At 48.4% G+C, this 14,881-nt stretch overlaps 1 protein-coding gene across 2 annotated transcripts in view; it reads right to left on the reverse strand.

The window, feature by feature from the left end:
* The window catches only part of BICD2 (BICD cargo adaptor 2), a 36,813-nt gene that overhangs the window by 11,733 nt on the left and 10,199 nt on the right, over nucleotides 1–14,881 (reverse strand). For both annotated transcript variants that reach the window (XM_037491646.2, XM_037491645.2), the window contains exon 2: nucleotides 1,898–2,110. In XM_037491646.2, the coding sequence (XP_037347543.1) occupies nucleotides 1,898–2,110 (213 nt within the window). The remainder of the gene's footprint in view (nucleotides 1–1,897; nucleotides 2,111–14,881) is intronic.

Genomic DNA, 14,881 nt, shown 5'->3' on the forward strand with positions numbered 1-14,881 from the left:
AACCCGCTGAGATTCCCCTAAGGTGGGGAAACAGAAGTCTTGAGCTGCAACACTCTCTCTTCCCTGGTCTCTAGTCTGTGGCTCCAACCTGAAGATTTTGGACTGCCCATCCATAAACATGTGAACAAATTCCTTATAATAGTGTGTGCATGCTCTCCCTCTCCCTCCCTCTCTGCAGCACACACGTGACACCAGGCACCCACCCGCTCCAGACCCACCACTACCCTGGGCTCATGACAAAATACCCAGCTTTCTCCCATAGGTTCCTGCAGCCCAGGTACCAGCACCACAGGCTTGGGTGGAAGGGACTCCTGGGGGCATGTGGGGTCCACCAGGACGGGAAGTTCATCTGGAGGACCCCAACTCAAGCCCACCTGCTAAAGGGCAGCCCCATTGCTTCCCAGAGCAAATTCATGATAGCCCAGCATGTGTACAGCATGCCTCTGCCTGCTGCTGATGGATCTCCGGGGCTTTGCTACTCTATCTGCAAAGTGGGACCCAATGCCACCTCCCAGGACAGAAGCCGGCCAGGTCTATCCACAGAGTACACAGGTCAGGACCCCAGAGTCACCAGATGGGTGACATTGGATACGCAACCAAATCTTTGGCCTCTCAGTTTCCACAACTGTGAGATGAGGGAAGTAATCAGATATGCTAGGGTCACCAGAGAAGAGTTTTGGGGCAACTGAAACACTACATACTGTCATGAACAGAGGCTGCAGGATCCTCCCAGCAAGGGAACAACAGCCTTGCTGGTCATCAGAGGAGAAGGATGGCTGGGGGCTGGGTCAGAGGGCATCAGTCACTTAGTACAGATGGTGGCAACACTGGTACTGGGAGGTAGACACCCTCCTTGTGAAAGGGGCATCTCCTGGGACAACCCTGGGACAAGCCTATGCCATGTCGGGCCTAGGCTGGCACTTGAACTGGGAAGGCAGCTGGCATTGTGTCCTCACTATCCAGACTCCTCAGCTGGGCCAGAGCCGTGGGAAGATATGTGGGGTAGGGACAGAGTCTGGTGACAGTAGGGATACTTACTTGGACTTGGGTACGAACAGATGGTGCTGGGGAGTCCTCCACCCCAATCAGGAACCTAGAGGGCCTCCATAGCCCTCAGAGGGCAGAAGAGGCTAGTGGTGCTTAAGGAGGGCAGGCTTTCTCCTAAAGTCCAGAAGAAACAGCAGGAACCCCAGTCCCACTTCCTGCCACCCAAACCAGAAGTCAGCAAGCCCCTGATAGCCCTGGACAGACCCTCCTGGGAGGAGGTCAAGGGGACACAGTAGGCTGGCACAGTGCCTGCACTAGCTTTTCCTGAAAGGTGGGGCCTGGTAGCAGCTGAAACAGTCTCCCCCTCATCAAGGTCAAACCCATAGCCCTGAGCAGAGCAATCCTGTGGGAGGAAATGAGATCATACACCCAGCTCCAGGCCTCTGACAATAGCCCATCCCCTGGAAGCAAGCCCAGCTCTTGCCTGGCCACAGGCTTCAGCAATATCTGACCCAAACAGGGGAGTGACTCCCATGCTGCTGTCAGCCCCCAGGCTCCACCCCAAACCTCACCAATGACCTCTGCCAGCACTCAGGATCCTGACCACAGCTCAGAACCATCTGCCCATCTGTTCACCTGTCCCTGCAGAGAGTGGGTCTCCCTGCAGCCTGGAACAAAGTCCCTTGCCATTTCACAGTGAGGACCTGGTGGAGGGGTCAGATCACAGGAACCCTGAGGTCATGGATGGTAGCTCATACAGATCGTCTAGCAACACATGCTATCCTGTCTGCTGCTGTCCCACCACATGGTGATGGCAGCCCACCCTTCTCCTGTCACTGCTGTGGCTCTTCTCTGGGGCCCCCTCCACTAGGACTCTGGGAGAACTGGCTTAGTGTGGCACACTGGTTACCTCCTTTAGCTCCTGGGCCACAGAGGTCAGGCGCTCATTCTCAGATTGTGTGTTGGTGAGTACGTTGCGCAGCTGCTTCAGTTCTGTTTGCAGCTCTAGAACCTTCCGCACATAGTACTGTTCCTTGGAGGCTGACTCCTGGATCAGACTTTCCTCCCGGCTCTCGCCATCCGCAGCCACCTTCTTGTGGTTTGTGTGTGCCTGTCCGAATGCCTGCAAGGGAGACCAGATGCTTGTGAGAAGGTGCCTGGACCCAAATGCCACCCCACAGCCAGATACCATGAGGGGAGATGGATGCCATGTAGCTAGTGTGCCAACCTGAACACAGAGGGAGCTAGATATGGAGCAAGACCCCTTAGTGGTATGTGGGACAGGAGGCTCCAGTTGCCATCTCTGCAATGCAGGACCACCTTTGCAGTCAGGGCCCCTGCCCCTAGGAGGCGGGCAGGAGAGCCTCCAGAAACACCTGACCCAACCAACAAGGAATGAATGCTAGAAGCTGCCCACACATCACCCCATCTCTCCTTCAGGGTAGGGAAACCAAGGCACAGGGAGGCGGGGGCCACTCCAGATGGAGTCTGCCCTTCTGGATGCCAGATTCTAACCCCCCTATCTCTACCCATTCTGGAAGAACCTCCATGCGCTAGAAGGCTAGAAAGATGGGTGCCAGGCCAAGCTGGTGTGCAGGGGACTGGAGCGTGACCCAGGACACTTAGACCAGCCCAGACAGGCAACCATGCAAACCTGAGAAAGGAGACCCCACCTGCTTGCCCAGGGCCCGGGGTGAAATTGGGAGGTGAAAATATCAAAGGAAGGAGAACATTGTTACCCCAGAACAGCAAGGGTTGAAGAGACCATGAGGTGAGATGCCCCTTCCCTCCCACAGAGCAGGATGGGACCACGAGGCGAGTCATGGTGTCATCACTAAGCAGACTCTGAGGGATCATCTCTTTCCAGGGGTCCCAGATCATGGAGAGAACACAATGAGAGGGTTGCCTTTATCTCTTAAAAGAGAAAAGGAACTTTCCACCTTTCACTAGAAGGAGTGACGTCAAGGGATTTCATCGAAGAAAACAACTGGGAAATGCACACGGCAATATACAAGATGTTACTGAGCAGGACTGTTTCTGACATGAAAAACAGATCATAGAAAGTGACTCATTTCTCTGCCAACAGGAATGGCTAATGGAGCAGGGTCTGGACTGGGGCTTTCTCCTGTGGAATTCCTGAGGCACAGACACCACAGCAGGCCTGCTTACCAGGGTCTCTCAAACCTGCAGACAGGCCTAACCAGGCCAATTGAGCAGGCTGTGCCCATCATGCTCTGGCTGGCACTAGACAGCTCACGAGGCATTGTATCACCATCACAGGGATGCTAAACACTGTGCACTACCCCCTCCCCTCAACTACCCACAAGTTCATGCCTGCCAGCCTCAGCCTGAATCTTCACCTCCGCCCAGTTTCCAGCCTGGGGCCCATGAGCACCTGGGCAGCTTTTCAAAGACAGACTGATGGAGACTTGACCTCAAGCCAAGATGAGACCATCCATAGGAACTGGATGTCCTTTCTTGGTGGAAAACTGAAAAATAACCAGAAAATTATGAGACTACACAAAGGCTTTCAGGCCACTGGGCACCAGGTAAGGAGAGGCAGGACTCAGGTGAGTTCCATGATGGGTCTCCCAGAAGGAAGCTGCAGAGAAGGCAGGCAGGCAGAGGCAGTGGTAGCCTGTACATAAAAAGGCCAGTGTAAGCCTGTGGGTCCTGAGGTCAGAAATGAGGAACCAGAGGGACTGAGGGGCAACTCCACCACTCACAAAGGCAGCAGGTAGAGCTGGCTAATGCTCGTGTCCAACCAACAAAGCTTAAGGGCAAAACCTGGAGGGATCAGGCTGTTTCCAAGTAACTTAACTACACCCCAGAACAAAGGAGAACACACCCAGGAGTAAAAGCACCATCTCCCAGCACTGAGCACTGGCACCTCGCCCACTGCGGGGCAGCAGGCCAGCCCACAAGAACAAGGCAAGTTTAGAGGGACACAGTGATAGGGCTGGATGGAGCAGGACTGGTTTTCATGGAAAATGCTAATGATGGAATTCCAACAAGTGAGGTGAGAGGTACACAGGATGGGACCAACGCAAAAGAAAAGATGAGTAAACATGAAGAAATGGCAATAAGGCTACCAAAAATGAAACACATGGGATGGTTCAAGGAGGCCAGCCCACGGCAGCTGGAGGCTCCAGGGAGAGGAAAGAGGTACTGAGAAAAAGTATCTGCTGCAAAACCTCCAGAGTTGATGGAAACCCACAAATACTATCAGCTTGTCAACCCCGAGCACAAGAAATATGAAGAACATATTGCCAAGGCACATCACAAATTGTTTGAAACCAGTGATGCAGAGAAAATACCAAGATCAGTCAGAGAAAAAAAGGAAACGCTGTGACAAGGAGTCTGTTTGACAGTAGAGGACAGGGGCGCAACACCTTGAGAAAACCAGCACTGCTGTCAGTGAAAACTGCTCACAAGCTAAGGTAAGATAAAGACTCCAGACACACAACAGCTGAACAAATTCATCACCAGCGGAACTGCATCATAAAGTGTTAACTAAAATCCTTCAGGCAGAAGAAAAACAATCCTGATGGAAATCTGGATTAACAAGGAGGAATGAAAAGCACCAGATATGAAACCATGTGGGCAAGCAGAAAAGACTTTTTTCTTTTTACTAAAATCTTTTCAAAAAATAATTAACTAGGGGCCTCCCCGTTGGCGCAGTGGGTTGAGCAAAGTGCTGTGAAGCTGTCCGCAGCCTCTGTAGTGCTGGTTCAATTCCCGGCCAGCTAGAGAGAAACCCACATGGCGCCGCAGACCTCTCCTATCTCGCCCGCTGCTCCCCTCAGCAGTGCTTTTGGTCCGTCTGCCTGTTCTGCTCCCCGCTCTGTCTTTGGTGAATCCTCTCACCCTCCAGCGACTCTGGCCTGCACTCCAGCTCTTGTATAAATAAAACAAATCTTTAAAAATAAATAAATAAATATAATTAACTAAAGGCCTTCCTTAGAGGCGCAGGGGTTAAAGTCTCAGCACCATCAAGCTACTGTCAGCCATAGTGGCATAAGTGTCCATCCCCAGCCAGGGAGCTAACCCTGGCACAGCAGACCTCTCCTGTCTCACATGCCCACTGCTCCCCTCAGTACTGGATCTGTCTCTCAGTAGATCCACCTGTTCTGCTCCCCACTCGGTCTCTAGTGAATCCTCTCATCCCCTGCACCTCTGGCCTAGACCCCAGTTTGTGTAAATAATAATAAAGTTCTTGTAACATGAATAATAAAATTAAATCTTAAAAATATAATTAATTAAAGATTCAATGCAATTCCTATCAAAATTCCAATGACCTTTTTTTGCAGAAATGGAAATTCATAAGGAATTGCATGGAGCCCAGAAAAACTAAAATAACATTGAAAACAAAATAGGAATTCAAGAGGCCTCCCCGGGTGGCGCAGCGGTTGAGCGCTGGGCGAGGGTCCCACATGGCGTGCAGACCTCTCCTGCCACCCGCTGCTCCCCTTAGCAGTGTATTTCATCAGTCTGCCTGTTCTGCTCTCCGCTCTGGCTCTGGTGAATTCTCTCACCCTCCCGCGCTTCTGACTGTACCCAGTGCTTGTATAAACAAATAAATAAAACAATAACAACAACAAAACAAAAAAAAAAAACAAAATAGGAACTCAAATTTCCAAGTTCAGAATTTCAATCAAGGTTATAGTGATTAAAAACAATGTGGTACTGGACAGACATAAGCACCCATGGAGCAGAAGAGTCCAGAAATCAGCATCCACATATGTGGTCAATTGACTTTGACATGGGCACAAATATAATTCAGTGATGAAATTGGGCCAAAAGGAAACTCATGTGCAATATATAATGAAGTTGGAATGCCACCCCACACAATACACAAAAATTAAATCAAAATGGATCAGAGACCAAAATGTAAGAACTGAAACTACAACTCTAAGAAGAAAACACAAGGCTAAATCTTCATGACCTTGTCAAAATGAGCAACAGCAAAATAAAATGGATTTCATAAAAAAAATTTAAATTGTCTATCAAAAGACAATATCAAGTGAAAAGACAAACTGGGCAATAGGAGAAAGCATTTTCAAATTTCGTATTTGAAGAAAGTCTAGTATCCAGAACACATAAACTCCTACAACTCAGCAATAAAAAAAGAACCTAATTTAAAAATGGGCCAAAGATTTGTCTAGACAGTCCTCAAAGAAGAGAGATGAATGGCTTAACAAAGCTCATGAAAAGACACTCAACATCACTAATCATTGGGGAAATGTGTCAAAACCACAACAAGAACACCTCACACCCACAAAACAACTGAAAATCACAAAGCTGGTAAAGATGTGGGAAAACTGGCACCATCACATATTGCTGAGGTACACAGGTAAACCTTTCTCTAATGCATGTTTTATAAATTGAAGATTTGTGGCAACCTTGCATGGAGCACGTCCATCAGTATTATTTGTCCAAAAACATGTCTCCATGTCACACTGTCGTGATTCTCACAATATTTCACTTTTTCATTACTATTATTATTATATTGTATATATATAATATACATATATCATTATGTATATTATGGTGACCTGTGATCAATGATCTTTATGTTTCTACTGTAACCCTCCACCAGTAAAAAGATCATGACTTGCTGAAGGCTCTTGTGATACTTATACTTTATTTTTTTAGCAATAAAGTATTTTTGAAGGTACAAACATTGCTTTTTGAGACATAACACTTCACACTTAACAGACTACAGCATAGTGTAAGCACAACTTTTATATGCACTGAAACAAAAAACCTCATGTGACTCACTTTGTTTTGACATTCACTTTATTGCAGAGGTCTGCAACTGAACCACAGTATCTCTGAAGTGCATATATAAAATGGTGAGGCCATTGTGAAAAAATTAAATACAGACTACTATATAAACTAGCAATTCTACACTCCCAGGTATATTTACCCAAGAAAAATGAACACATATATTCACACAAAAACTTGCATACAATGTTCATAATAGCAAAAAAGTGGAAACAACTCAAATGTCCACCAAGCAGTGAAAGCCTAAATAAAATGTGGTCCATCCAGTCTATCCATACCACAAAACATTACCTGGTAATAAAAAATGAATTGCTGATACATGTTACAACACACATGAACCTTGAAAATATTCTGCTACATAAAGAAATGAAGTTACAAAAGAACAAACTGTGATTCCATTTATAGGAAATGCCTAAAGCAGATAAATCTATATAGTGAGAAAGAGACCAGTTGCTGCCCAGGACCAGGGGGAAGAACTGGGAAGTTTAAGTGGGTGACAACTAGGGGTACAGGGTGTCTTTTTTGGACTAATGAAAATGTTCTAAAATTGCTGCAGTGATGGATACATAACTGTGAATATACTAAAAGCCACTGAACTATACATTTTAAATGAATGAATTATAAGGCATGTGAATTATATCAATAAAGTTGTTAAAAACAAAGTTGTTTAAAAAAATGTTAAAACAGGCCTCCCTGGTGGCACAAAGGGTTAAGTCTCAGCACTATGATGCTATCTGTGGCCAGTACAGCACTAGTTCGATTCCCAGCCAGGAAGCTACCCACATGGTGCAGCAAACCTCTCCCGTCTCGCCCACTGCTCCCCTCAGCAGTGTACTTCAGTCAATCCATCTGTTCTGTTCCCCACTCTGTGTCTGGTAAATCCTCTCACCCCGCGTACCTCTGGCCTACATCCCAGCTCTAGTATGCATAAATAAACAAAAAAACAAACAAATAAATCTTTTTAAAAAATGTTAAAGGATGGGAAAAGATAAACCATGCTAACACTCATCAAACGTCTGACTCAACCAAGTACTGGCAAGACAGGGAGTGCCAGGCGCCCTCCTGTATCACTGGCATGAGTATAACATGCTACAACTACTTCAGAAGAGATGGGCAGACTCTTGAAAAGTTAAGCATATACCTAATATGTGATATCCCATCCACCCTGGGTATTCATCCAAATGAAATAAAAGCACACGAGAATGCATATATTTGTAAAAGCCAAAACAAACAGAAAACAACCCAACAAATTATTAATAAGTATATTTTTTTAAAATAGAAAGTATAGTGCAGACACACAATGGAGTATTACTCGACAATCAAAAGGAGCAACCATTGAGGCACACATTAACATGAATTAATCTCAAAAGTACGGGCCTCTCTGGTGGGGCAAAGGGTTAAGACGCAACCTATGAAGCTCGCCGCAGCCACTGCAGCACGAGTTCAATCCCCGGCCAGGGAGCTACCCACATGGTGCAGCAGACCTCTCATGACTTGCCAGCTGCTCCCCTCAGCAGTGTATTTCAGTCAATCCATCTGTTCTGCTCCCCACTCTGTCTCTGGTGAATCCTTTCACCCCCCACACCTCTGGCCTATACCCCAGTTCTTGTATGCATAAATAAATAAATCTTTAAAAAAAAAAAAGTAGGTTCAGTGGAAAGCCAGACTAAAACCAAAAAGAGTCTATGCTGTATGATTCCACTTATGTGAAACTCTAGAAGATAGAAACAAACAAATGTATATTGTGGTTGCCTGGGATGGGGACAGAAGGAAGAGACTGTAAGGGGGAGACAGATACCTTATCTACCTCACTGATACTATTCATTCCGTGAGTGTATATTCATAGGAAAACTTGGCTAATTGGGTATTTTACATATATGTATTTTACTGTACTTCAATTGTACCTCAAGACAACAACTGTTTTAGACAACAACTCAGATGTTTCTGAAGCTTTCTTCCTTCTAGAGAATATGAATCTGAATGCCATCCCTGTACTTCCTGCCCCAGATCACAGACCAGGAGGCTGAGAGGTCAGAGAGGTACAGTTGGGGACCTGGTCACTCAAACACCCAAATGAATGTCTTCTCACCAAAGGGCCTTCATGATACCTTGTACAATCCTATGCACCCGTGAATCCATCTCAAAACCTGCCCCCTGACCCAAGGCATGCTGTTGCAGAGGTATTGCCATCCAACAGAGATGTCCAGCTGCCAGTGTGTTTTTTTTTGTCTGTATAGCTTCATGACATGCTGCTCATGTCCCAGGCCCAGAGGCCCCTGGCCATTTGGGGATCCACCTAGTCCTGCCCTCAAACTTCCCCACTGCTCTGGGGAATAAGATGATATCCTTCTGGACCTCAGGATCACCGGTGGACAGGAAGCAGTGCCGATGTGATGTCTACCCCACCCTCCTCCATGGGCTGCCAAAGTTGCAGTGGGTTGATGCTGGTTGTGACATGTCTTTCTATCTACTGCTTAGAGGCTGACCAGGTCCAGTGAGTCCAAGTATGAGGTCATGAAACGCTTTGCTTCAAGATGGTTCAGGCCCATGTGGACACTGCACAGACACCTGGGCCAGGACCAGACACTGGGAGAGACTGGGACATGCTTCAGGCTAAGAGGGGGTAGCTCCAAAGGCAGGGTCTCAAAGACAAGCACGATGGGCAGGGCAAGCACTGAAGAGAGAGAAGTGCAGAGTCAGGTGACTTACAGGAGACGAGTGAAGGCCTGGGCAGAGAGGCCCATGCAAAGGACTGGGTGGGTACTGGAGGAAGACCTGAGGGTTCCTGTGGGGCCGAGGTGGAGACAGTGCCTCGAGATGCAGAGGCCCTCCCCACACCACCTACGTGCCACGCACATACCCTGTGCCTCTGCTCCTGCTAGGCACCTGCGGCCTGACCCTCCCCTGGGAGGAAAGACCGCCCCTCCCTGAGCTCTTTTGTGTCATGCTCCCAGACTTAAGCCTTGGGGTGACCAGCGCCCACAGACACACCCAGTCCACTCCTAAATGAGCACTGTTTGACTGAATCGAAGAATCCAATCCCAAAAGGGGTGCAGAGTAGAGAGACACCCCAGGAGGAGGTCTGCACAGGAAGGGCTGGAAACAGGACTGGGTCACCCACTTAAGAGCAAGGAGGCAATCAGCGAGGTCACAGAGGTAAAGGCTGAGCCCAAAGTCAGTGCAGAATTCTGGTGATACAACACGGCAGGTGCTGCCCCCTATGGGCAGAGCAAGAAGAGGTGAGCAAGCAGGGAGTACCCCAAGAAGGCTGACACAACTTGCGTGAACAAGTGTGCCCCTGGACACAGGGTGCCCAGAAAGCAGTACTGAGGACTGAGTGGGGAAGTACAGAGCAGTACTAAGGTTCTAACTGGGGCGTGCTGGACAGGAGTCACAGGTCAGCAAAGCCACCGGCTGCCTGCAAATGTGAGGCAGGGCCTTGGGGAGGATGGAGCGCCCATAGGCATTCACACAACAAGCCAAACCTCTACTTCCCCCAGGTAGGGCCTAGGACCCACCAGGCATGGGTAGTCCCTCCTGCCTCAAAAGAAACCAACATCCCCTACCAGGCATATTTGACTCGAATCAATGTGGCAATACCCCCAACAGCCTCTAGCAAGAAGGTGGCACACAGAAGGTGCAAGAATGAGGCACATGACACCTGACCTACACTGCACTGTCCAGGACCAGGAGTGGGCTCCCACCACCCTGACAGAGGCCAAGATCCAGAGATAGAAGCAAACATAACAATTACAGCAATGAACTTCTGCTCAGACTAATGGGAGGGACCACTACACATGGGGCTTGCACACCACAGCTCTGTCATCCACGTGTGACTACATCTGGCTAAGCAGGTAAAGCTGTACTAAATAAAACAAGAGAGCTATAGTGGGACAGTATGCATCTGGGGACACTGAATCAAGTCCCTGGATGCAAGGTCTGGGGTACTTAGAGAGGGCCACCAGGTCCCAGGCTCACACAGAGGTCAGCAGCCCTACCAGGTGTGTAAAGACTTTACAGGCAAAAGGCCACATCTGCCTCTCTCTAACCTTGGGGTTAGAGGACCCCTGGGGTAGGCGATCCCTTTGGAGAGACCCAGTTCTAGACCCTGCCCCACCCCAAGGAAAGAATCCAGACAGTCACAGGCCTCTACTCTGGGTGGGATGTCCAGGGAAGTGACAAGGTCAGGAGTATGGAGACAGGGAAGCAAGCAGGAAGAGACTTCAAGCAGCTCCACACTCTCAGTATCAAAATCTCTATTAGCCCCCAGAGAAACAGAATCAAAAGGATAAGTTGTCATTCCAGGCACCTATGAGATTTATCATAAGCACTGGTTTATGTGATCATAAAGAGAGAGGTCCCACAATCTCCCATCTGCAAGCTGGAGACCCAGCAAAGCCTGCGCTGTATTTAAGTCTTAATCTGAAAACTTGAGAACCGGGACTACTGGTCCAGGAGTCTTTAAGTCGAAAGGCCCAGGAACCAGGAATACTGAGGCCTAAGGGTGGGAGAAGTTGGGCATCCCAGCTAACGCAAGTTATATTTTATCTCCTAGCCTGGTCAAGTCACACATAAACTGTCGCATAGACCATGACATCTGTGGCAACAACCCTCAGCTCCACCATAGTAGTGTGAATGCAGCCATATACACACATAAAAAAAAAAAAATGAGCAAAACATCACCTACAAGACAGGCTGAAAATAGCTATGGCTCAGCTGACCAGCACTCTTCATTACTTAGCACCCACTTCCTGTGGCATGCATGTTGGTAGGGTTGTCGCTGGCCCAGTGCAGGGAGGAAAGGTGCATAGGTTAGGTCTGGACAGAGGGGCTCCAGGTGAGGGAAGGTGTGGCACAAATGCAGAAACAGGACAAGGGGGCTGGCACACCTGGGTCCTGACACTACAGCCTCTGAGTCCTGCACAAGGAGCCCTCTTTTTTCTGGACCATGCAGACCCCAGCACCATGCCTTGAAGAGCAAGGCAAGAGCTGTGACACCAGCTGCCTCAGTTCAAGTCCCAGCTGTGAGTTCCTTTTCTGATTTAGCACCACCTGTAAAGCGGGCTGTTTATGTGGAATATCCAGCCCAATGTGGAGGCAGGATCCAGACCCACAGGTAAAATAAGCCACATCAAGTCCGTTAATGAGGAGATCTTGGGTGAGAGTCTGGACCCCCGTCAAGAGTGTAATATGGCGCAAGGGGTTAAGCATAGCACTATGAAGCTATCCGCAGTCTCTACAGCATGAGCTCGATCCCCGGCTGGCCAGGCAGCAGACCTCTCCTGTCTTGCCCTCTGCTCACCTCAGCAGTGTATTTTAGTCAGTCTTCCTGTTCTGTTCCCCACTCTGTGTCTGGTGAATCCTCTCACCCCCCACACCTCTGGCCTGTACCCCACTTCTTGTATGCATAAATAAATCTTTTAAAAAAATTTAAAAAGAGTGGGCCTCTATCCAATGTGCACTGACCTACCGCCTTTGACAAACCCACTCAGAGCTTAGACCTGACACCCATGAGGACCTGGCTCCCTGGAGAAGATCCTGCACCCTCAGGGTAGAAACAGCAGTGGGAGCTAGCTCTGTAGATAGGGCTGCTCTGGGGATCCTCCTTCCCAGACCAGTCTGGCCTCTAGAGCAGTAGGCAGAACACTTGCCAAGCCAAGAGAGCTGGCCTCAGCATTCCGATGAAGTAAAGTGCCAGTCCAGGAAACAATTTCCACAAAGAAGCTGAGATTTGAGATTCTCAACTCTTTTACTGCTGGAATTCCTGAGCTGATCCAGCCCCACCCACCCCACAGGTCCCACTACTCCCTCAAGAGCCATCAGCCTGCACTAGGGTGGTTCCCTCTGGAACGGAGGTGGCTGGGCATCCCAGGAATTCTGAGTCTGTCAGCTGCCATTCTGGTCCTTCTGTTGGGCTACTTGCCAGGGTCCTGGGCTGAGTCAGAAAAGGTCTGACCTTCATCTGTCCCTAGGACCAGGGAGGGAGTTATTATATACCCCCACTTAGCACTCCTTTTGCTAGCTTGACAAGGACCTTTTCAGGGGACTCTCAGCACCCCTCAGTCTTCAGACACTGTTAGGTCCCCAAGACTCAATTCTAGAGCCTGCAGTCCAAACAGACAGCTGGGACCCCAAAGCCTGGCATCCTGGGGAAGTGTAGGATGGACACAATCCCTTCTGCCTTGAGTGCACCACTTTCCTTGATTATTGATTGGTGATGGTCAGCACTGTGTCTATCCCCCAACCAGAGAGAGGGGCACCTGAAGTGGCATCACCTCTTTTCCTGTTCAGCCACTTGCCCTGGGACAAGTGTATGTAGGGAACCCTTTGGGGGAAAGCCAGGACACTGGGCAGCTGGTGCTCAGGGAGGAAGGATTCCTTATAGCCTCCACACCCTCTCCTACCCCCTCTACTACCATGCGCTGGCACACCTGTGCCCACTGCTCCTCCAGCCCAGCTCCATTTAGAGCACAGCGCTTGCTAACCTGCAATTGTCTGCATCTATCCCACAGGAGAGCCAAGCAGCCTTGGGAGTTGTATAGGGAGAGAGCTGGTCAGGAAAGAGGAAACAGCAGCTCAAGTCTAAAGCTGCTGACTGCAGTCTGTATTCTGATTGATGGATTCCCTCAAAAAAAAAAAAAAAAATTGGTATATGAAAGCCACAGGGTTTTCACCACTGGTTTAAGTCAAAGTGTCTCTGGCATCTTCGGAGGACTGAAGAGAAGATATATAGGGCCTACAATGTGGTGCCCATATAGCTTTGTACCAGCCCTTCAGCCACACACAAACCCATTTCCACAGGGTTCATCAAATGCAAGATGTGTCTCAGATCTACAAAGCAGAAACAGATATAAGCTCAACAATGTCATAATGAGACACTTACAGCATTAGATACCAATGTCCATTTATGCCTATCAACTGGCATAAACAGCCTCACACAAAATACTTAATGGCTGGCACATGAGAATGTGTTACAACCAGGCAAAGAACTAGAGATGGGGAATTTAGCAACAGGTAAATAAATCACAAACAAAAAGGAGCAACAACAAGATTCAGGGCATATCTTAAAAGACAGAGCTTCTTCCTAAGGAAGCAGCTGACAACAGGATGGAGTGACATCACAGTACTGAAAAGGAAGGATCCCATAAGCATGTTGTGTACCATGATGGACCAAAATAAAAAGACTTCACAGGTTTTCTGTACACCCAAAATGGTTCTAAAAAATAAAAGCTATCAAAAGTATATTAGCACATACCTAAATATATGAAAATTGATCTCTTAAATAATGTCTGTATTAGACAGGCAAAACAACAGGAAACCTAATAAACAAAAAATAGAAACATCCATATCAAAATTTGGGGATCATTGCCAAGGCAGTACTGTGCTGGGGGAGGGATTGCACTAAAAATACACATTAATGACAAAAAAGAAACACATAAACTGAACAAAGTATCAAGGCATAAGTCACAAAAGAGAAGTAACACAGAACCCAAAACAAGGAAAAACGCAGAAGCAACTTAGTATACTTGTTCAACCTTGTAATGACTTCAATCAGGCTGCTGGTCTAAGTCAAGCAAACTCCTAACCCAGGAGCCACAGCCTATGGCCCCACACCCTACTTATTTGTGCCTACCCCCAGCCCCACTCCACCCACCACCCCATCACCCGTACTCTCCCCAGTACTCCCTGCATTCCCTTGGACAATGCACAGAGGGGCCCACAGGAGCAGCTTTCTGGGAACCTTCAGGGAGAGGTGCCTGCACTCCCACACAAGATAGAATTTTCTGGAGGGTTGGACAGAGCCCTGTGTCATCTCTGCAGTCCCCATCAGGATACCTTTAGGGCAAGGGTGTTACCAGAGGTCAAGGGAACCTCTCAGGGCCCATGGGGATAGCAGAGACTGGCAGGAAGAGTGCCAGGCATTATCAAGGGTCCTCCTCCCTTCTGTGTAGAAATTCCTCATTCCACATCATCTAGCACTAGCATGCCATAGTTTCCAACTCAGAGTTCAGCTGGGATGGCAGGGGAGGCGTAGGAGAAGCGGCCTGAACCCCCCAGATACACAAGTCAGGCCAGAGCAACAGGGGGTAAGCAAAATGGCTCCTCA

Source organism: Talpa occidentalis, unplaced genomic scaffold (assembly GCF_014898055.3).
Source record: "Talpa occidentalis isolate TD23 unplaced genomic scaffold, MPIMG_talOcc4v2.1 talOcc4.7, whole genome shotgun sequence".
NCBI lineage: Eukaryota > Metazoa > Chordata > Mammalia > Eulipotyphla > Talpidae > Talpa > Talpa occidentalis.